The 22,465-nt window shown below is 42.2% G+C and overlaps 1 protein-coding gene across 9 annotated transcripts in view; it reads left to right on the top strand.

Moving 5' to 3' along the window:
- Nucleotides 1-22,465, top strand: part of ACACA (acetyl-CoA carboxylase alpha) — a 332,967-nt gene that overhangs the window by 137,774 nt on the left and 172,728 nt on the right. For all 9 annotated transcript variants that reach the window (XM_062216876.1, XM_062216880.1, XM_062216874.1 and 6 more), the window contains 7 exons: nt 4,096-4,305; nt 10,641-10,811; nt 11,775-11,936; nt 12,291-12,454; nt 18,361-18,511; nt 19,242-19,345; nt 22,043-22,124. In XM_062216876.1, coding sequence (XP_062072860.1) covers nt 4,096-4,305; nt 10,641-10,811; nt 11,775-11,936; nt 12,291-12,454; nt 18,361-18,511; nt 19,242-19,345; nt 22,043-22,124 — 1,044 coding nt within the window. The remainder of the gene's footprint in view (nt 1-4,095; nt 4,306-10,640; nt 10,812-11,774; nt 11,937-12,290; nt 12,455-18,360; nt 18,512-19,241; nt 19,346-22,042; nt 22,125-22,465) is intronic.

The raw sequence follows: 22,465 nt of genomic DNA, 5'->3' as shown, positions 1-22,465 counted from the left end.
TTTAAGAGTGACAATTTTGACTGAGAATTAAAAATCATAAACAATGAAAATTCTAGAACTGAAAATTCCTAAAATTAAGAAGTCAGTATAAGATTTTAATAGTATATTAGATGCAATTGAAAAGAGAATTAGTAGCTAGAGGATAGATCAGAAGAAAATTCAGATTGAAGCATGAAGAGGCAAAATGAAAAGTATAGAAAAGATCAAAGTGAGATATCTCTGTACTTTCCCCCTTACAGTATGATTTTCCTCCCATCAAGAAGTAGAGTCATTTTTTCTATCCTGATCAATTTTAGCTGGCCTTTGTGACGTGTGGTGACCAGGAGAAATATTGCATAAATGGTGTGCAAGTTCTGAAGCCTTAAATTCAAGTTGGCTTGTAGTTTCTGTCCTTGCCTCTTGGAAGTAAGCCCATCTAGCCTGCTGGAAAAAGAGACCATATCAAGCAGGGCTGAGCTGTCCCTGCTGGGACCCCCTAATCCTACTAGCTGACAGCTCCGGATCTGAGACATGTAAGACCACATTAGAGTAACCAACCCCAGTTCATCTGTCAGATGCCTGTAGCTGCGTGAATGACTAAGGCAACATCAGCAGAAGAACTGAGCCCAGCTGAAAAGTTGGTCCACAGAATCAAGAGCAAATAAGAAAAGTGGTTGCTATCACAGTTCACTTTTTCTAGTTTATTAGATGTGAAGGATAATTGACACAGAAAATGATATGTAAGGTAAGATTCTGCTATAACAAAAAAGTGAAACATGTGATACTGGCTTTGAAACTTGCATCATAGGTGGAGGCCGGAAAAAAGGAGGAGGGTGTTAGTGAAGGGTCAGGAATTGGAGAGCAAACTATTAGTGGAGGCTGAGAAAGTAGCAATGTAATTATTACAGTCTGAGAAAAAAAGTCTTTTTTTAAAGATTATTTATTTGTGTGAAAGAGTTACACACACACACACACACACAGAGCAGTCTTCCATCTGCTTGGTTGCAACAGCCAGGGCTAGGCCAGGCTGAAGCCAGGAGCTTCTTCTAGGTCTCCCACTGGGTGGCAGGGGCCCAACCACTTGGGCTATCCTTTGCTACTTTTCTCAGGCCATTAGCAGGCGACTGAACTGGCAGTGGAGCAACCGGGACTCTTAACTGGTGCCCGTATAGGATGCCGGTGTCACAGGTGGTGACCTAACCCACTATTCCGACCCTAGTCTGTGTTTTATAATGTAGAACAATTGGCAAAAATATTGTCTGAAATAACTTGGAAAATAATAATAAATCTAATGAAGTCATGGATCTGCTTAAGGAGAGCTTTAGAAAAAGTGTTAATTGTCTTTTGAGTGCTTCTAATTTTTTTTTTTTTTTTTTAATTTTTGATAGGCAGAGTGGACAGTGAGAGAGAGAGAGAGACAGAGAGAAAGGTCTTCCTTTGCCATTGGTTCACCCTCCAATGGCCGCCGCGGCCAGCGCACTGCACTGATCCGAAGGCAGGAACCAGGTGCTGCTTTTCCTGGTCTCCCATGGGGTGCAGGGCCCAAGCACTTGGGCCATCCTCCACTGCACTCCCAGGCCATAGCAGAGAGCTGGCCTGGAAGAGGGGCAACTGGGACAGAATCCGGTGCCCCTACTGGGACTAGAACCCGGTGTGCTGGCGCCGCAAGGTGGAGGATTAGCTTGTTGAGCCACGGCGCCAGCCTCTAATTGTTTATACTAAGGAACTGTGAAGGAAAGATGAGCTAAAAAAAATTTTTTTAAGCAGAATTTAGAGGAAATGTCAAGGGCCAGAGCTTGTTGAGTTTGAAAGTAGAACTATTTATCACACCCATTCTCTCCAACTGGCAAAATATTTGCAAAATAAAATATGCCTCAGAGTAAAAATCAAGTCAAGAGTGCTTGCAACTTTTAAGGTAACATCTGGTAGATTACTCTGTCACCAAGAAAAATATGCATCTGTGAATATTTGAATATCAAGGGTGTTATCTCACAGCAGCCTAACCTGTCCAAGGTATAGAGGAGTCTATGCAGATATGAGTTATGGATGTGGCTTTTGGGTAAGTAGTGAACCTCAGTGTTATTTATAGGAAACCTACAAAGTTGTCAAGACACTTGAATGTATCAAAGGGACTAAAGAGGACAAGAGCAGTTCAAAATGAAAAGAGGCCTTTGGACCTTTAACTTTTTATGAGCAAACTGAGGAAGCTATTCAGCTATAAAATCAGTAATTTTTTTTTAAAAAAAAGTAGAAGAAGAAGGAGCAAGAGAAATTTCTCATAAAGTAGAGTCAGTAGGCCAGACGCAGAGCCAAGAGCAGAGGGATGCCGTGGATAGGAACCCACTTTCAGGGAGCAGAAACAGACCTTTGTAAGAAAAATTCTGTGCCCATGGAGTAAGGGCACCTGACAACTTGTACCCATTTGGATTTCAGAATTGCTAGGAACCAGTACCTCTGTGTACTTTCTATCTTCTCCTTTAAACAGGAGTATCTTTAGCAGTTATCTCCCAATCTCCTCATTAAATGTTGAGTGTGTTGGGGCAGATAATTTGTCTTTTTAGTTCCCAGGTCTTTGGATCAAGAAAAACTGTGCCTGAGGTGCTACACCAAGGAATCTCATTTACTTCTGGACATGAGTGATGAGAAAATGGACGTCAAGCCTGATGCCATGATTGGATGAGACTTTGGGGGTCTTGGGAGGGGGTGAGTCTATTTTGCATGTGGGAGGTATGTGAATTATTGCGGCCAGAGGGCACACCATAAGTAGATTGTTTGCAGAGGTGGCCGCAATAACTCCTTCCATTCCTGTATGTATACCCTTTGCAATGTGACTTTGCTGTTCCTTCCATCAAGAGGTGGCGTGTCTTTCCCCACCCCTTGAATCTCAACGGGCCTTGTGGCTTGCCTAGACCATTGGAATGTGGTCAAAGTGGTGTGTAAGTTCTAGAGCCTAAACCTTAAGAGACCTTGAAACTGCTACATTCACACTGGAGCACTACACTGAAGAAACCTGGTCTAACCTACTGGAGGATAAGAGCCCTCATGAAATAGAGATGAGTGATTCCAGTTGAGGCTCCCTAAACATCCAACAGTCAGCACAAGTCACGAGTTGAGAACATTCAGCCCTGGCTCGAGCCACTGCCACCGCATGGTGACATGCGCATTGAGTGCACGACCAGAGGGACTGCCCAGCTGAAGCACAGCATCATGAGCAAATGAAAGGTGGATGTTCTAAGCAAGACACAGAATTTTGAGAGGACTCAGTACGCAGCAAAAGCCAAACAAAGAAGACAGCAGAAAAGACATATGAGATGCAGCAAAATGATCTAACATCATGTGCTTTAAGTCTCAAAGGACGAGGGAAAGAGAGTGGAGTGTTTGAAGAAATAATGGAACAGAAGCCATGTTTGAAGAGATAAGGTGCAAAGAATTTCCTTCATCTGATAGCACCCCTGTGAGTCTCAAGCAGGACAACTACAAAGAAAACCATATCTAAGCTTATCAGGGTAAATCTGCCACCCACTAAGAAGAGAAAGAAAATCTTAAAGCAGCTGGAAAAAAAAAAAAAAACTACTTTCAAAGGAGTAGCAGTAAGTTAGACAGTTGAATTCTCAATAGAAACAGTGAAAGTCAAAAAATATTGAATGCCATTAAGGTGATGAAAAGATTTAACTAGCAGTGTAGGATTTTGTACCCAGGGACGGTATCCTTCAAAACTGAAGATGAAAATCCTTTGACTGCAGCCATACCGTATGTAATATAATGCAAATGAGGAGAACATCTAGTTTAGAGGAAGTTGTATGGAGTACATGGCAGTATTTTGCCCTGCTGTGGATTTGTGTGTGTGTGTATGTTTAAATATTTCATTGTTTACCCTGTAACACACTGGATGTTTGTATGTTTTCATTTTCATTAATTAATGTGTTATATAATTAAGAATGCAATATCTTACAGATAGATGAGGGCATGGATTGTATTTTACTTGTTTTGTATTCCTGCTGGTTAACATGGTCCCCTACATTTCTAGGCATCTGCTTGTTGAAATCAAAGTAGTTTATCAGAATAGAAATAGTGTTTACCATTTAAGAATTTGTTTCATTTCCTTTTCTAATACAGGTTCAAGCTGAAGTCCCTGGATCTCCTATATTTGTGATGAGGCTTGCCAAACAGTCTCGTCATCTGGAAGTACAGATCCTAGCAGACCAGTATGGAAATGCCATCTCTCTGTTTGGTCGTGACTGCTCCGTACAGCGCAGGCATCAGAAGATTATCGAAGAGGCGCCTGCTGCTATTGCTACTCCAGCAGTGTTTGAACATATGGAACAGGCATGTGTAGTTAAACTTCAATTTCTGTTTTCTTACGTGGGTCTACTGCCCGTTCATTTCATGTATCAATTTTTTTTAAAAGATTTATTTGAAAGGTAGAGTTACAGAGAGGCAGAGGCAGAGAAGAGACAGAAGTTTTCCATCTGCTGGTTCACTCCCTAAATGGCTGCAGTGGCCAAAGCTATGCCGATCTGAAGCCAGGAGTCAGGATCTTCTTCCAGGTCTCCCATGAAGTGCATGGACCCATCTTCTAGTGCTCTCCCAGTCCATAGCAGAGCTAGATTGGAAGAGGAGTAGCTGGGACTAGAACCGGTAATGTTTCATGCAATGTTTTACACAGAGGATTAACCTGCTGTGCCAGAGTGCCATTCCAAGATTATATTCTTGGGGCCGGTGCTGTGGTGCAGTGGGTTAATCCTCTGCGTGAAACATTACCGGTTCTAGTCCCAGCTACTCCTCTTCCAATCTAGCTCTGCTATGGACTGGGAGAGCGCTAGAAGATGGTTCCATGCACTTCATGGGAGACCTGGAAGAAGATCCTGACTCCTGGCTTCAGATTGGCATAGCTTTGGCCACTGCAGCCATTTGTGTACCAGCAGATGGAAGACTTTTCTCTCTGTCTCTCTGTCTTTCCCTCTCAGTTTGTCACTCTGCCTCTCAAATAAATAAATTTTAAAAAACTTTTAAAAATAATTATATTCTTTACCTAGGTGAAAATAATTCTGTTCTGTCTCTAAGAGAATTGTCAAGAAATGTTTCAAAATCTAAAAGTAGTTACCACTTTTAAAAAAAAAATCAGTGTATTATTTTGAGTAGTAAATGTTTAAAGAGAAACACTGGGCATTTTTTTAAAATCTTGTTTGATTTTTAAAATTAAAAAAAAATTTTTTTTAAATAAGTTCATGACAAGTAGGTTGCTCCATTTTCTGGATTATCACTATGACTTCAGATGAATTTAATTCGAATCCACTATCTTTTTGAAACATCCTCTTAAATATCTTTATAGTTCTTTTTTTTTTTTTTTGACAGGCAGAGTGGACAGTGAGAGAGAGAGACAGAGAGAAAGGTCTTCCTTTGCAGTTGGTTCACCCTCCAATGGCCGCCGCGGTAGGCGCGCTGCGGCCGGCACACCGCGCTGATCCGATGGCAGGAGCCAGGTGCCTATCCTGGACTCCCATGGGGTGCAGGGCCCAAGGACTTGGGCCATCCTCCACTGCACTCCCTGGCCACAGCAGAGAGCTGGCCTGGAAGAGGGGAAGCCGGGACAGAACTGGCACCCCGACTGGGACTAGAACCCGGTGTGCCGGCGCCGCAAGGCGGAGGATTAGCCTAGTGAGCCGCGGCGCCGGCCAATAGTTCTTATACTCTGTTTTCATATTGAAAATAATTTTTCAGAGTCATGAAAGATACCTTGGAAATAGTTGTAGCTTAGGGGTCTCAACATAGTCTTTTTTTTTTTTTTTTTTTTTTTAGATTTATTTATTTTACTTGAAAGTCAGAGTTACACACAGAGAGAAGGAGAGGCAGAGAGAGAGGTCTTCCATCTGCTGGTTTACTCCCCAATTGGCCGCAATGGCTAAATCTGCACTGATCTGAAGCCAGGAGCCAGGAGCTTCCTCCGGGCCTCCCATGCAGGTGCAGGGGCCCAAGGGCTTGGGTCATCATCTACTGCTTTCCCAGGATACAGCAGAGAGCTGGATAGGAAGTGGAACAGCTGGGATGCGAACCGGCACCCACATGGGATGCCAGCACTGCAGGCGGCAACTTTATCCACTACCCCACAGTGCCAGCCCCCTCAACATAGTCTTTTCTGTAATTTCCACCGTGTCTTCCTCTTTTTGGAGATAAATTTTTCACTTCCTTTTTTCTGAATTCCAAACAAACTAAATGTGCATGTTTGAAGTTTTTTTCCTATAGGATGTGTGTGTGTGTGTATTCTATATTAGTATGCACTCTAGAACTGCTGTAATGAAGATTCTTCTAAAATACAGTGGCTTAAGCAAGATATAACTTTTTTTTTAAAGATTTACTTATTTGAAAGTCAGAGTTACACAGAGAGAGGAGAGGCAGAGAGAGAGAGAGAGAGGTCTTCCATCTGATGGTTCCCCAAATGGCCACAACTGCTGGAGCTGCGCTGATCCAAAACCAAGAGTCAGGAGCTTCTTCCGGGTCTCCCACGTGGGTGCAGGGGCCCAAGGACTTGGGCCATCTTCTTCTGCTTTCCCGGGCCATAGCAGAGAGCTGGACAGGAAATGGAGCAGCCGGGTCTCGAACTGGCGCCCAGGCCAGGGTGTTAACCCACTGCGCCAGAGCATATAGATATAACTTTCTGTTTCTTCTTTATCAGAGTTGAACTAGTGTCACAGTCCCAGGTTTCTTACTCAGCCATTCCGTAGGTCAGTTGTTAGCAAACTATAGCTCACCTGCTGAATCAAACTTGCTGCTTGTTTTTATAAATAAAAATTAATTGGAACATAACCGTGTTCGCTTACTTATGGCTGCTTTATTGCTACAGTGGCAGAATTGAGTAGTTGTGACAGACTATACGGCCCACAAAGCTGAAAATAAGTATTTGGCCCTTTACTGAAAAAACTTGCTAACCTTTGCCTTTCATGGTGTCATCATTTTCATGATTAAGCAAACTCGCCCATGTTGTAGCATCTGAGAGAGGGCAAGGAGATAAAGCATTGATATAGAAGTCGTACACTTTGACTTCTGCTTATATTCCAGTGGACAAAATTTAGTCATATAATTGTACTCGGTGCCTGGTCACTAACGGGGTGACAGTAGTTCTTAGTTAAAGCTCAGAAGTTGCCATACCCTACAGGATTTAGGAGAGTTGCTGGAGTGCCTCAGTTTGCTCATCTGGCTGCCCATTATCCTTTAACATCCTTTTTCCAACTCTTACAACATCCTTAGCCTTTCTCAGAAGCAGACAACCTGAACTCCCATGCAGTTACTGCATCACCACAGACACCCAAGCTGTTGATCAGGTCAGGGATCTTCAGGTGACCCAAGATCTCTAGATGATGTACGATTCTCTCCATTAGATGAGTATGTGGCATTTCATGGGCTAGTGACCTGACACCCAAGTTACCTCCACGCCTACTCCTCCATATATAATACACAGTGGTGGGATAGGAGTAGGAGAATTTCCATTTGGAAAAATGAAAAAAAAATGTAGGAGCTGTATCAAATATTTCTGGGCAGGAATTGTGCTGATTCCTTGCTGTATGTATATATATAGTAATGCCTCCGTTAAGACCTGGAGTTACACAGACCCTGTCTGCTCTTGCAAGGAGGTCCTTTCCCCACTTCTCTTCAAGACCTCTGACTCTGTTCCCTAGGAAGTTTGTCCACTCCCACCTCCTTATGTGCATTGGGCTTTGGAGACAATGCTTTCTTTCTCAGAACTTTGGCAGTCTATCCTGCTGGCATAGGATTCAGGGTACAAATATTATTCCAGTTATCAATCAAAGGCTTTTGAAGGCCAGACTTATGGTTTGTTTCCTGAAATGCCGGCATCCCATATGGGTACCAGTTCGAGTCCCAGCTGCTCCACTTTTGATCCAGCTCCCTGCTAATATGCCTGGGAAAGCAGCAGAAGATGGCCCAAGTCCTTGGGCCCTTTCACCTACATGGGAGACTGGAAGAAGCTCCTGGCTCCTGACTTTGGATTGGCTCAGCTCTGGCCTTTGTAGCCATTTGGGGAGTGAACCAGCGAATGGAAGACTTCTCTCTGTCTCTACCTCTCTCTGTAACTCTGCCTTTCAAATAAATAAAATCTTAAAAAAAAAAAAAAAAAAGAGAAAGAAATCCAGTTCATTTGGAGCAGGCCGTGTGGTGCATTAGGTTTTGTTGTTGCTTAGGAAGCCCACATTCTACCTCTAACTGAGTGACTGGGATTGAGTCCCACTTCTGCTTCTAATCCAGCTTCTTGCTATTGTGCCTGGGAGGCAACAGATGATGGCACAAGTACTTGAAGTTTAGCCAGCCATGAGAGACCTGGATGGAGTTCTGGGCTCCTGGCTTTGACCTGGCCCAGCCCCATCTGTTGCAGGCATTTGGGGAGTGAACAAACAGATGGAAGATATTCATTCTCTGTTTCTTCCCCACCTCCACTCTGAACACCATCACTCTGCCTTTTAAATAGATCTTTAAAAATAAAGTTAATTTTTTAAAAGATTTATTTATTTACTTGAAAGGCAGAGTTACAGAGAGATGTGGAGAGAGAGAGAGAGAGAGAGAGAGAGAGAAAGAAAGAGGTATTTCATCTACTGGTTCACTCCTGAAATGGCTGCATTGGCCAGGGCTGGGACGATCCGAAGCAGGGAGCCAGGAGCTTCTTTGGCGTCTTCCATGTGAGGGCAGGGGCCCAAGCACTTGGGCCATTTTCCGCTGCTTTCCCAGGCCATAGTAGAGAGCTGGATCAGAAGAAGAACAGCCAAGACCTGAACTGGTGCCCATATGGGATACCAACGCCACAGGTGGATGCTTAACCTATGCCGCAACGCTGGACCCAAAAATAAAGTTAATTTAGAAAAAAGAAAAAGAAATACAGTTCCCTCACACACTTTGTAAGCTTCTAGGACACTTGCTTCCAGTTGGCAAACACTTGATGCTCTTCTAGATAGAGAAACCTCTCTTCCTTTGTTTACTGGCTTCTGTGCTGAGCCATCTCTCTTCAATTTAACGGTGGCTGCCTTGAGGCCAGATGAAACTAACACAACACCCTTAATCTAGTCTTCTGCACTGAATTGCTTCAGGGTGAGGATCTCATCTTTGGTTTTTTGGAGTACTATTGACTTTTTCAACATTCTGACTTTTTCTAAACATTTTTCTTTTTTTTAGAAAGCTTTTATTTAATAAATATAAATTTCATAGGTATAGCTTTTGGAATATAGCAGTTCTTCCCCCCATACTTACCCTCCCATCCCCACTCCTGTCCCACCTCCTACTCCCTCTCCCATCCCATTCTTCATTAAGATTCATTTTTAATTATCTTTATATACAGAAGATCAACTCTATACTAAGTAAATATTTCAACAGTTTGCACGCATACATACACACAAAGTGTAAAGTAATGTCTAATCATTTTTATTAAGGCGTAATTGGTGCATGGTCAGCCATTATGGTGGGAAGCAGTTTACCAAATGTGTTACACTATAACAAGGGAGTCATCAGCTTTTTAGCCTGCCAATATCAGTTTCCTTGCTCCTCACTACCTTACTGCCAAATTAGCTTGCCCATAATTCAATTTTTCAAAGATTTATTTATTTATTTGAAAGGACAACAGAGAGGCAGAGGCAGAGAGAGACGGGTCATCCATCCATCGGTTCACTCCCCAGATGGCTGCAGTAGCAATGGCTGAGCCTGGCCAAAGCCATGAGCTTCTTCCAGGTCTCCTACTTGGGTGCAGGGGCCCAAGCATTTGGGCCATCTTCTGCTTTTCCCAGGACATTAGCAGGGAGCTGAATCAGAAATGAAATAGTTGGGACATGAACTGGTGCCCATATGGGGCACAGGCGTCGCAGCTGGCCCCACAGAGATTAATTTTTTTAAACAATATCCTTATAGTTAAGTGATTTTTGTATTGTTTAGGATATAGGTTAAACTGCTGTAGTAAAAAGATCCAAAAAAGCCACAGACACCCAAATAAGATAGGAATTTTTTTTCTTTCCAGTTCTAGTCTGGGGTGAATTTTCAAGGATGATGGGCTAGTTCTACCATGGGGCTTTTTGGGGTTCGAGTTCTTTCTACTTTGTTTTGCCATTCTTCCCATGTTCTCACCTGTATGATTGATACTGGCTTGCACTGCCATCATTGTGTTGCTGCCTAAGAAGGGGAGAAACCTGGAATGGAAGTTAAGCAATTTGCTTTTCAAAATACGATTTAGGAGCCATGCATGTCACCACCAGTGCCAGTATCCTTTTGGTCAAATCATAGTCACTGGCTGTAAGAGAAGCTGCAAAGTCTGGTCTCTAGCTGACTATCCGTGTTTCTAAAAAGCAAGGATACCGGAAACTCAGGGACGAGGAAAAGTCTGCCACTGTGGGTTTTTGCCTATAAGCACTTATATGGGATGGGGTGAGGTTGCTTGTGATCCAAAGTGAAAAATACTGTTTCCTTCCAGCTTTTCTTTGAGTTTGTCATCCTTGTCAGGGATATTGGGGAATAATCAGAAGAGGTAAAATTTGTTCTAATGTGGCTTGAAAGCCTTAGTTGGCTCTTAGGAACACTGGATATTGGAGTCAGGAAGAAGCAATAGCAAGTTGCAGAGATCCAGTAGCTTGACAAGGTTTGATACTTAGGTTTGCTTGCCTTTCTTCTTTGAGTGTGCGGTGAAACTTGCCAAAATGGTTGGTTACGTGAGTGCTGGAACTGTGGAGTACCTTTACAGCCAGGATGGGAGCTTCTACTTTCTGGAGCTGAACCCTCGCCTGCAGGTGGAACACCCTTGTACAGAGATGGTGGCTGATGTCAATCTCCCAGCGGCACAGCTCCAGGTGAGTCACCCTGATCCCAGCTCAAGGGGGAGCCTAGGGAAGTTGGGAATGCCAGAGACACCTGAAAAGCTGGTTTAGCCAGTATCAAAGAACAAAACCACCTCCCATCAGAGCCTCACCTTGTGTTTGTTTCTCTTGTGCTACATGGATTATACATGGCTGGGTTGCTTTTCCTGCTGTGGAACAAACATAGGAAAATTGTTGTATTTTGTAGCCAGACATATTTGATATGTGCTGTCATATTTTAGAAAGAAATTTAAAAAGAATATTATTTAATTGCTTAATTATAGTAAACCCCACAAGTGTGTAATTATCCCCTACTCTTTTTTACTGCTGTTTATTGAGGTTGTTCTGCATCATAGCAGTGGTTGAGGTTTTTCCTGCCAAGACTGGGATAGTACACATTTATGACATATAAAGTGATAGCCGTTGATGTTTATTGTCTTCTCTTATCCCAAGAAGCAGCAATAACTAGTGATAAGATTTGATACTGTTTTTTATCTACCATACTCTTTGTCCACACTGAATTTGCCTTCTGGATTCCCCTTAAAAACTAAAGATTTACAAGTATTTACTTCCTCCTCAGGTATCTGGGGGGAAGGAAGAGATAATGGTAACATAGTTAAGACTTTTTAAATGGTTGCACTTCTTGGATAACTATTAACACAGCCTATTCCCTGAAGTATTTCCATTCTCACTCCTTTATGGAGAAATGTCAACAGTGGGAAACTCAGGTCTGTTGCATTAGAACTTTGGGGACTCTAAAGAGTGAGGAATATTCTAGCAACTTTCCTGCAGTAGTATATTCTATTTCAAGAAACCTGGAGTTGATGGTGGTAGAATACAGGCTACAAAATCAGGAATGTTTTGGGTGGGACTCTACACATGAAGACTCATAGATAATTGGGTAGCCTTCAAACCAGGCAGCTGTGGAAGAGTGACGTGTGTTTTACTGCCTTTCAGATTGCCATGGGGATTCCTCTATATAGGATCAAGGATATCCGGATGATGTATGGGGTACCTCCCTGGGGCGATGCTCCCATTGATTTTGAAAATTCTGCTCACGTTCCTTGCCCAAGGGGCCATGTGATTGCTGCCCGGATCACCAGTGAAAATCCTGATGAGGTAACCCCTCACTTAAAAGGTTGATATCTTTTTTTCCTTGGAGATTTTATTATTAAGATATAGTATCAGCAGGGATACTTCAGCAATATCTTGGGGCCTCCTCTGGGAACAGAAATTTAGAGGCTTCTCAGAGCAGGTAAATAAGTGACCATTGCCTTGTTGGTCATTCAATCCCAAATTAGGCAGAGTGTGCGGGTCCTCTGTGAATCTGCAACAGTGGGCCTTGGCTTCATGATTTCTGTGCATCATTTCCACTTCCTTGTGTGATTAATACAGTTACTACACAGCAAATATCTAAATGTTCTCTTCCTTCCAAAAATAATATGTTTTCTTATTTTCTTCATTCTTAAACAGGGGTTTAAGCCCAGCTCGGGAACAGTTCAAGAGCTGAATTTCCGCAGCAACAAGAATGTTTGGGGTTATTTCAGTGTTGCTGCTGCAGGGGGACTTCATGAATTTGCTGATTCTCAGTTTGGTCACTGCTTCTCCTGGGGAGAAAACCGAGAAGAAGCGATTTCGTGAGTACAAAAGCATTTGACTGTGTTTTGCAAAATACATTTGTGCTAATCCTTCAAGAAGGTTTGAGCATGAATATGGGAATCATTTATCTGTTACACAACACTAATATGGACAACCTTTCAATTGTACTTAGGTTTGTAATGTGTTAAATTATATAGTATGTGGCAGATGCTTTTCTGTTCTGAGCTTTTTCAAGTATTTTTGTTGTCAAATATTTTTACTGTCTTTTTAAAGATTTGTATTTATTTATTTGAAAGTCAGAATTACAGAGAAGGAAAGGCAGAGGCAGTGAGAAAGAGAGATCTTCCATCCGCTGGTTCACTCCCCAAATGGCCACCGTGGTCAGGGCTGGGCCAGACCAAAGCCAGGAGCCAGAAGCTTATTCCAAGTTTCCCATATGGGTGCAGTGGCCGCCAAGCACTTGGGCCATCTTCTGATGCTTTCCCAGGCGCATTAGCAGGGAGCTGGATAGAAAGGGGAGCAGCTGGGTTCAAACCAGCACCCATCTGGGATGCTGGGGTCACAGGCTGCAGCTTTACCCACTACACCACATGCTGGCCCAAATATTTTTGATAAACTTATAGTGGTAAATTCTTGACAACAAGATGGTATCAAATCATAGACATGACTTGTCACTTATCATAAAAACAGAGATAGCTGTAATGTCTGGTAATTAAAATTATTTTTCTTTGACAAGTAAAAATTATATTTATGGCATACCAAATGACGTTTTGATACACATGTACATTATGGAATGGCTAAGTCTGTTTTAACATTGTGTTCTATCTCAAAGATTTATCTTTTATTTTTGTGGTGAGTATTCTTAAAATTATTTTCTTAGCAATTTTCAAGTATATAATATATTGTTATTAACAATAGTTACCATGGTGTACTCCTGTAGTTATTTAAAATAATGAAATTATACTTTTCAGTTTGTGAAAAGAGTATAGATAAGAGACTTCAATGTACTATAAAGTATACAACACTTTATACAAATATAACTGGTATATCATAAATATTATTAGTATTCTAATCATTATAAATATTAAATATTGAGTTATTAGCAGTTTTGCCTGCCTAAAAGTCAGTTTTTCTTTTTTAAAGGATTTATTTATTTATATATTTGAAAGGCAGAGTGACAGAAATCTTCTATCTAGTTCACTCCACAAGTGGCTATAGCAGCCAAGGCTGGACCAGGCTAAAGTGAGGAGCCAGGAACTCTGTCTAGATCTCTCACTTGGTTGTCAGGGGCCTAAATAGCAAGGAGCTGTATCAGAAGCAAAGTAGCTAGGACTCTGACCAGTGCTTGATTATGCCATGCTGACATCACAGGCCTTGGCTTAACCTGCTATGCCACAATGCCAATCCTAAAAAGTAGAATTTTTGACAGTTTTTAGATAGATATTTTAGAATATCAAAAATTGAAAGACTAGTTCTTTATATTTTTTATTTTCTTGTACCTAATTTTTTTTATGATTCCCTGACCTTTGAAGTATATACAGAGTAGGAAACCAAAATAATTATTAGTGTTGTTGGTTTTTAGTGTTTTCACAAATACAAATTTCTGTCTCTACTTTGTCCTTTATAATTTTTCCCATTTATTCAAAACTCCTCAGTGGAAAATTAAAGCAGTGCTCTCTCAAAAAAATGTTGTTAGAGAATTGCCATTTTTTCCCCTTTGACTGCCATGTCCTGCTCTGTGAAAATGAAGGTTTACATTAGTGTTCACAAATTGGTGGCTTTTGTCACCCAGTCTCAGCTCTCAGAAGTGCTTTTTAAAAAAAAAAAAATTTATTTATTTTGAAAGTCAGAGTTAACAGAGTAGAGGAAGAGAAAGAGAGAGAGATGGCTGCAATGGCTAGAGTTGGGCCAGGCTGAAGCCAGAAGCCAGGAGCTTCAACCAGGTCTCCTACATGTGTGACAGAGGCTCTATTTTGCTTTTCCCAGGCCATTAGCATGGAGCTGGATCCAGGGACATGAACCATGCCTGTCTGGGGTGCTGGCATTGCAGATGACAGCTTTACCCTCTATACCACAACACTGGCCTCCATGGATGTTTTTTGATCGACTCAAAGAGTGTTAAATTATTATTATTTTTTTTAAAAAGATTTATTTATTTATTTGAGAGTCAGAGTTACACAGAGAGGAGAGCCAGAGAGAGAGAGAAAGAGAGGTCTTCCATCTGTTGGTTCACTCCCCAAGTGGCCACAACAGCTGGGTCTGTGCCAACCCAAAGCCAGGAGCCAGGAGCTTCTTCAGAGTCTCCCACATGGGTGCAGGGGCCCAAGGACTTGGGCCCTTTTTTATTGCTTTCCCAGGTCATAGCAGAGAGCTGTTTCGGAAATGGAGCAGCTGGATCTCGAACCGGTGCCTATATGGGATGCTAGTGCTTCAGGCCAGGGCACTAACCCGCTGCACCACAGTGCCGGCCCCGTTAAATTCTTCTTTAATATACCAAATTGGGATATTGAAATAATTGAATTTCTGCTTTCTCTTTAAAACTTAATGACATTGGTTTTGTATTTCATGTGGTAAAAGGTAGCTGAAGTTTTGTGTGGTTGCTGCTTTTAGATGGTATGTGAAAAAAAAAAAAAAAAAAAGATGGTATGTGAACTCTGAAGTCCCCACAACCCCCATCCAGGCATCCTGTGTGTTCCCAGAGTGGCCTCTGTTGGCATTAAGATTTAAATCCAAATGACACAGACCATGGTGTGTTTCCTGTAACCCAGTCCAGAATCCTTGCTCCTTCCTTCTGACCTATTCTGCATATTTCTTTATCATATAAAGCTAACTATTCATCTTTAACTGTATTAAAAATGTGGTCTCTGCAATAAATTTGCTTTTCTTATACTTTTTTTAATTCAAGAGGTAGAGTTATAGACAGAGGGAGAGGCAGAGAGAAAAGTCTTCCATCTGATGGGTCACTCCCCAAATGGCTGCAATGGCCAGAACAGTGCCAACCTGCAGCCAGGAGCTAGGAGCTTCTTCCCTGGGTGCAGGGGCCCAAGCTCTTGGGCCGTCTTCCACTGCCTTCCCATGCCATAGTAGATAGCTGGACCTGAAGAGGAGCAGCTGGACACGGACTGGTGCCCATATGAGTGCCTCAGGCAGAGTCTTAACCCGCTATGCCACAGTGCTGATGCCTAAGTTTTCTTTTTGATGCTGTTCCCAAAATTCATTCTTCAGTTTAGAGCTTGCTTTGTTTTTGTTTTTTGGTTCTTTCTTGTTTGTTTGTTTTTCTTCTTCACAAAAGGTCTGTATTCTTCAGCTGGGGCATTTGTACTCGTGTTCTCCAGAATACCTCACCCCATACTTCCAGTATTATTCCCCATAGATCATAATTAAAACCATGAGAACAAGACTGTGTCTATCTTCTTACTGCTCTGTCCCCTGAGCATAGTAAGCATTCAGTAAATGTTTGTTGAATGAATGGGTTTGGCACTAGTTCCTGTCTTCATATCCTTTGCTTCAGTCATGCCGTTCCCCAAACACAACCTTTTTTTCCTTCTTCCCTTTGTTCTTGCTATTCCCTTTGTCCACTCATTGATTCATTCCCAACAATTATTTACTGAGTACCTACTATGTGCTGGGTCTGGCCATGCAGTGAGAACCAAAATATAGCCTGTACCCCATGGGACTTTACAGTCCAATGGAAGAAAGACAAATAAGCAAAGCAATTACAACATAAAGTAGTAAGTGTGATGATGAAGGGATCATATAAGGGCATTATAGGAGTAATAGCTGAGTCAGCTGACGCAGGAGGAGGTCAGGGGAGAATTCCAAGAACCAAGAGACATCTAAACTGATACTTGAAGAGGATTTAGGGGCCAGCGCTGTGGTGCAGTGGGTTAAAGCCCTGGCCTGAAGCACCGGCATCCCATATGGGTGCCGGTTCTAGTCCCAGCTGCTTCTCTTCCAATCCAGCTCTCTGCTGTGGCCTGGGATAGCAGTAGAAGATGGCCCAAGTCCTTGGGCCCCTGCACCCACATGGGAGACCCGGAAGAGGCTCCTGGCTCCTGGCTTCAGATCAGCGCAGCTCCAGCCTTTGCAACCATCTCAGGAGTGAACCAGTGGATGGAAGACCTCTCTCTCTGTCTCCACCTCTTTCTGTAACTCTGTCTTTCAAATAAATAAAATAAATCTCTTTAAAAAAAAGTATATAGGAATACGTCAGGTCAAAAGAGGGCATAGGGAGGAGTATAATGTTCTAGGCTGAATGAATTCCTGGACCACCAGAAATACTGTTCCTCTCAAAGCCATCATCTCAGCCCTTGTCAACCTTGTCACATTCCACATTCTCCATGAAACTATAGGATTGTGGATTTTCTGCCTTCGTAGAAGTTCTCCAGCACATTTCTTGAATCTTCCTACTGGCATTTATGACATTTTGCCATACACTTTGAAATGATTGTTCCCACCTGTGTTCTTCCGTATGCGCCTAGCATGTGAGGTGTATAATGAATATTTGTTTGAGTACCTGTCCTATGCAGGATAGATCATGACCATAAATATACAGAAAGACCTCACTGTGTTTGGAATTTTGTTAAAATTAGATCATTTTGGGGCTGACCCTGTGGCATAGCAGGTAAAGCCACATATGGGTACCAGTTGCCATCCCATATGGGTCCCGGTTCGAGTCCTGGCTGCTCCACTTCTGATCCAGCTCTCTGCTATGGCCTGGGAAAGCAGTAGAAGGTGACGCAAGTCCTTGGACCCCTGCACCCATGTGGGAGACCTGGAAGAAGCTCTGGCTTCTGATTGGCACATTTCTGACTATTGTGGCCAGCTGGGGAATGAACCAAGGGATGGAAGACCTCTATCTCTTCCTTTCTCTCTCTCTGCCTCTGCCTCTGCCTCTCTAACTCTGCCTTTCAAATAAATTAAATAAATAAATAAAGCTTTTAAAAATTAGATTATCTTAAATTTAACTGGGAAGCAATAAAGGTAATTAGCAAGTCATTTACAGATATCTAAGTTGAGACTTCAAAACACTCACATGTACATGTTGAGCTGCTACCTGTTTGTACCCATCAGCTCCTCATTGTATGGAAACCTTCGAATTAAGGTATTAGTGTTTATCCAAGTTCATTCTGCTGAATACTTATAACAAGTATATTATCTTATGTGCATTATGTATAAAGTAATGTTTAAGGATAAACCTTTATTTACTAAAATAAAATGTAAGGATGGGGGAATTACTAGCACCCTATTTCTTGTTAGCCAGCAGTAAATGAATGGAATGATATAAACCTACCAAGTGAAAGCTGAGAGTAATTTGCATATGATTTGTCCTGTACTCTCTGTAATACAATGTATGTGACTTGCTGGTGTTCTATTGTAATATTATCCAGAAATCAAAAGTTTATTGACTTCTTAGAAATTCTTCAATCTGGAGTACAGATTGTGAGTGAGCACACTTACCTGTGTATCTTCATTTGATCTTGGAACTGTCTCTCCTCTCTGTTAAGACTCCAAAGGAGGCCGGCGCCGTGGCTCACTGGGCTAATCCTCCGCCTTGCGGCGCCGGCACACCGGGTTCTAGTCCCGGTCGGGGCACTGAACCTGTCCCAGTTGCCCCTCTTCCAGGCCAGCTCTCTGCTGTGGCCAGGGAGTGCAGTGGAGGACGGCCCTGCACCCCATGGGAGACCAGGAGAAGCACCTGGCTCCTGCCATCGGATCAGCGCGGTGCGCCGGCCGCAGCGCGCCTACCGCGGCGGCCATTGGAGGGTGAACCAACGGCAAAAAGGAAGACCTTTCTCTCTGTCTCTCTCTCACTGTCCACTCTGCCTGTCAAAAAAAAAAAAAAAAAAAAAAAAGACTCCAAAGGAATGAAAAAAGTTCTTTTAAATGATTGGAAAACACGAAGACATTTATTGCTGACACAGATTGACTTGTGTTCTTCCAGAAACATGGTGGTGGCTTTGAAGGAGCTATCTATCCGCGGTGACTTCCGAACTACAGTTGAGTACCTGATCAAATTGTTAGAGACGGAAAGCTTTCAGTTGAACAGGATCGACACTGGCTGGCTGGACAGGCTAATAGCGGAAAAAGTGCAGGTGTGTATGTCTACTTCCGCAAACAACCTGTGAGGTTGGGGTTTTCTTAGGTTTGTGGGTTGATTAGTGCCTGTCACTTGATGAAATTTATTTGATTCAAATTTAAGTGGCTCCTGTTCTACTTGGAAAAACCTAGGGGTCAGTATAATTTTAGTAGTTTAAGATTTCTTTTGCCTGTATCTCAGTCATTTTATATGTTGTAGTGTTGTTTCCTAGAATGTTTGAAGAAAGGCATGCGGGGCTTGAAATACTGCTGTGTCTGTCTCCATTTGATGTTAACTTTGGTTCAGAGTTACCAGCTTCTGTATCTACCAGGTGCTAATGAGAAGAGCCTCACTGAAACCAACCGTTATCTCTTGATCCTGAATTGCTGAGCTATTCTCAGTTACCCAAGATGCTGTATAAAATCATTACATCAATCTAAATTATCTAAAGGCCTAAATTCTGGCTATATACTTTTTTTTTTTTTTTTGAGATCATCAGTAGCCACAAAAGCCTATTTTTGATGTGTTTTTTGGTTGACTCCATGGGAATCTTTGGGAGAGTAGAGGGAAAGTTGTTTTACATCTCTATTCAAATGGTGCCTTTATTTAAATTTTACAAGTACATGTGGTTATTTTTATCTGAAAAAAATCAGTTGGGCAATAAGGATGAAGATCTTTGTGAGCTATTTCTTAAGGGGCCATGGTGCCCCGAGACCTTGTCTTTATTCTGTACTCTTTTCTTCCAGGCAGAACGCCCTGACACCATGTTGGGAGTTGTGTGTGGGGCTCTCCATGTGGCAGATGTGAGCCTGCGGAATAGCATCTCCAATTTCCTTCACTCCTTGGAAAGGTAGGCTTTGTTTCCCATAGGCTGAATAGCAGACCAGTGTCCTGCATACAAGCCTGAAGCTCCCCTGGGCCTCCAATGTATTTACCTGTGCATCTCTGGCAGCTTGTAAATGCTGCTTGGTATTCACAAACCATGGTGGCACAGGAGAAAGGGGATATAGGAATTTATAGCAAATTATTTTGAGACTTTTGTTACAGATTCTAGAAATTAGCTTCTGCCATAATTACACTTTAAAAATCTGGAATCCAGCTGCAATAAACATTCTGTCCTATATAACCATCAAATCTCCCCAAATCCTAATGATAAAAATCTGGTGTTTCTCCCTAGCATTGAACCCTAAATATTTTATATATTACCTGTACCACCTTTCGGGAATTAATAATCGAGGCTGATACTTAAGATGACCTTGTGAGTCTTTCAAGTAGAAGGTCAGACATGTTTGGGGCTTTAACTAATTTCTTACACTGATTCTGGACACTAAGCTCTGCCTTGGAGTCCCCAGAGGAATGGTCCCGGGGGCTAATAATTTTAAAGCACTTTAATCACAGGTACTTTATTTCCTTGTGTGTTCTAAGACGTATATCAACTCATTTTTGAGGTGCCTAAAGGAAGAAAAGAAAGGAAATTTTGAAAATTGAACTGAGATTGAAAGCCCTGAGATAAACATCTTTCTCCATGTTACTCCTGTGCACTAAAACCTCCAGCAGCTCGCCTTTCCCTTCTGTATCAAATCTAAATCCCTCTGTGATGCTCAACTCCCTGTATACTTTGGCCCTTTTCTGCCAGTCCAGTCTTACTTATTTCTGTTTCTTAACATTCAGTTCTAACCTCAGTAAATGATTTCTCTGCTTGTGTACAGATATGTTGCATACGATCTCTTTGGCAGTCACCTTCCCCTCTTTAATGTTCTTATTTTCAATTTACTTTTTTATTTTAAAATTTTATTTTTTAAAAATTATTTGAAAGGTAAAGTTACAAAGAGAGAGGGAGAGACAGAGTGAGGTGGGGTGGGGGGGAGACCTTACACACGCTGGTTCACTCCCCATATGGCTGCAACAGCTGGGGCTGGATCAGGCTGATGCCAGGAGCCTGGGCTTCCATGTGAGTCTCCCATGTGGGTGGTGGGGGCCCAAGTACATAGGCCATCTTCTGCTGCTTTCCCACGAGCATTAACAGGAGCTGGATTGAAAGTGGAGCAGCCGGGGCTCAAACCTGTGCCCATATGGGATGCTGGTGTCGCAGGTGGCCACTTAACCCAAAAGTTTTATATATTTAAAATGCACAGAGAGAGTGCAATCCCATCTGTTGATTCACTTCCCAGATACCTACAGTCCTTTGGGGTGGGGGACCAAAGCTGGGAGCAGAACATTAGATCTTGAATTCCCGCATGATCCATTAGTACCACTTCTGAGTATTCCAAAAGAATTGTTAATTAGAATCTCAAAGAGATACTCACACACTCGTGTTCATAGCAGCATTAGTCACAGTAGACAAAAGGTGGAAGCAACCCAAATACCCAATGATTGTTGAATGGATAAACACAATGTGTGTGTGTGTGTGTGCACGCATACGCGCACAATGGATTTATCCTGAGCCTTAAAAAGGAAGGAGATTCTGACACATGCTAAAACATGGAGGAACCTTAAGGACATTTTGCTTATGAGATAAGCCAGTCACAAAAAAGGTAAACACTGGATGACTTACTCATATGAGTTATCAAGCATAGTCAAACTCATAAAGACAAACTAAAATGGTGGTTGCTAGCATTTGGAGGGAGGAAGAAATGGGAGTTGTTTAATAAGTGTAGAGTTTTGATTTTGCCAGGTGAAAAGATTCTGGAGATTGGTTACACAATAATCTGACTGTACTTCTAGAACTAAATAAGACTGTTAAGGTGGTCAATTTTATGTTACATGTATTTTACCACAATTAACAATAGAACTTGCCTTGTGGCATAGTGGGTTAAGCCTCTGCTTATGGTGCTGCCATCTCATATGAGCACTGGATTAAGTCTGGCTACTCTTCTTCCAATCCAAGTTCCTCCTAATGTGCCTGGGAAAGCAGCAGAGGATGACCCAAGTACTTGGGTGCCTATCAACCGTGTGGGAACCCTGGATGGCCCTGCCCCAGCTATTGGGGCCATTTGGGGAATGAATCAACAGGTGGAAGGTCTCTGTTTCTGTCTGTCTCTCTCTCTCTCTCTCTGTCACTCTGCCTTTCAAATAAATCTTAAGAGGAGTAATTGTTTAGCCTGGTAGATATGACACCTGTGTCCCATATCGAAGGGCTTGGGTTCACTTCCAGGCTCCAGCTCCTGACTCTAGTTTCCTCCAATGTAAACGTTGAGAGGCAACAATGATGGCTCAGGTAACTGGGTTCCTGCCATACACATTGGAGACCTGGATGCATTCTTAGCTCCAGGCTTTGGCTTTGGTCTAGCCCTGGCTATTGCGGACATTTAGAGAGTGAACCAGGGAACCTTCTCTGTCTCTTGTCTCTCAAAAAGTAAAAAATAATTTTAAAAAATCAAATGTTATATGGTTCACTCATATTTTATGTGGTTAGTCTCTTACAGATAGTGTTTAGGTGGTTTGTTTCTTTTGATATTCCAGAAACTGCTAAATCATTAATGTCTGAGATTTCCTTATAAACTATGGAAGTTCACTAACAGTAAGTAATTTCACATTGTTCTTTCAGGGGTCAAGTCCTTCCTGCTCATACACTTCTGAACACAGTAGATGTCGAACTTATTTATGAGGGAGTCAAGTATGTACTTAAGGTATGCTGAACCCATTGAAGCCTGCACCTTACTTTTTGTCTCTCTTTGTTAGTTCATTCTCTTTAGGTCAAGAGATGGGGGAAAGTTCAGTTTAGTGTAGGGATGGGAGTGCTAGTGAAATTACTTTTTTATTTGTGTCAATAACCTGAAACTATATTTGATGATTCTATGAAAATCTTAGTTGTTTCACATATACCACTACAAGATAAAGGGGGGACAGGGAGAAGCAACAGAACAGCCCAGTGTGCTTGCAGTGGGACTGAGTTATCCATCCCAGTGACATTGATTTCCTTCCTCCTTAGAGCTTTGTTAAGTATGGAGATTTTGTGTGGAGCCACCTG

The sequence above is a fragment of the Lepus europaeus genome, chromosome 18 (genome assembly GCF_033115175.1).
Source record: "Lepus europaeus isolate LE1 chromosome 18, mLepTim1.pri, whole genome shotgun sequence".
Lineage (NCBI taxonomy): Eukaryota > Metazoa > Chordata > Mammalia > Lagomorpha > Leporidae > Lepus > Lepus europaeus.
This window is presented reverse-complemented; position numbering and strand designations above follow the sequence as displayed.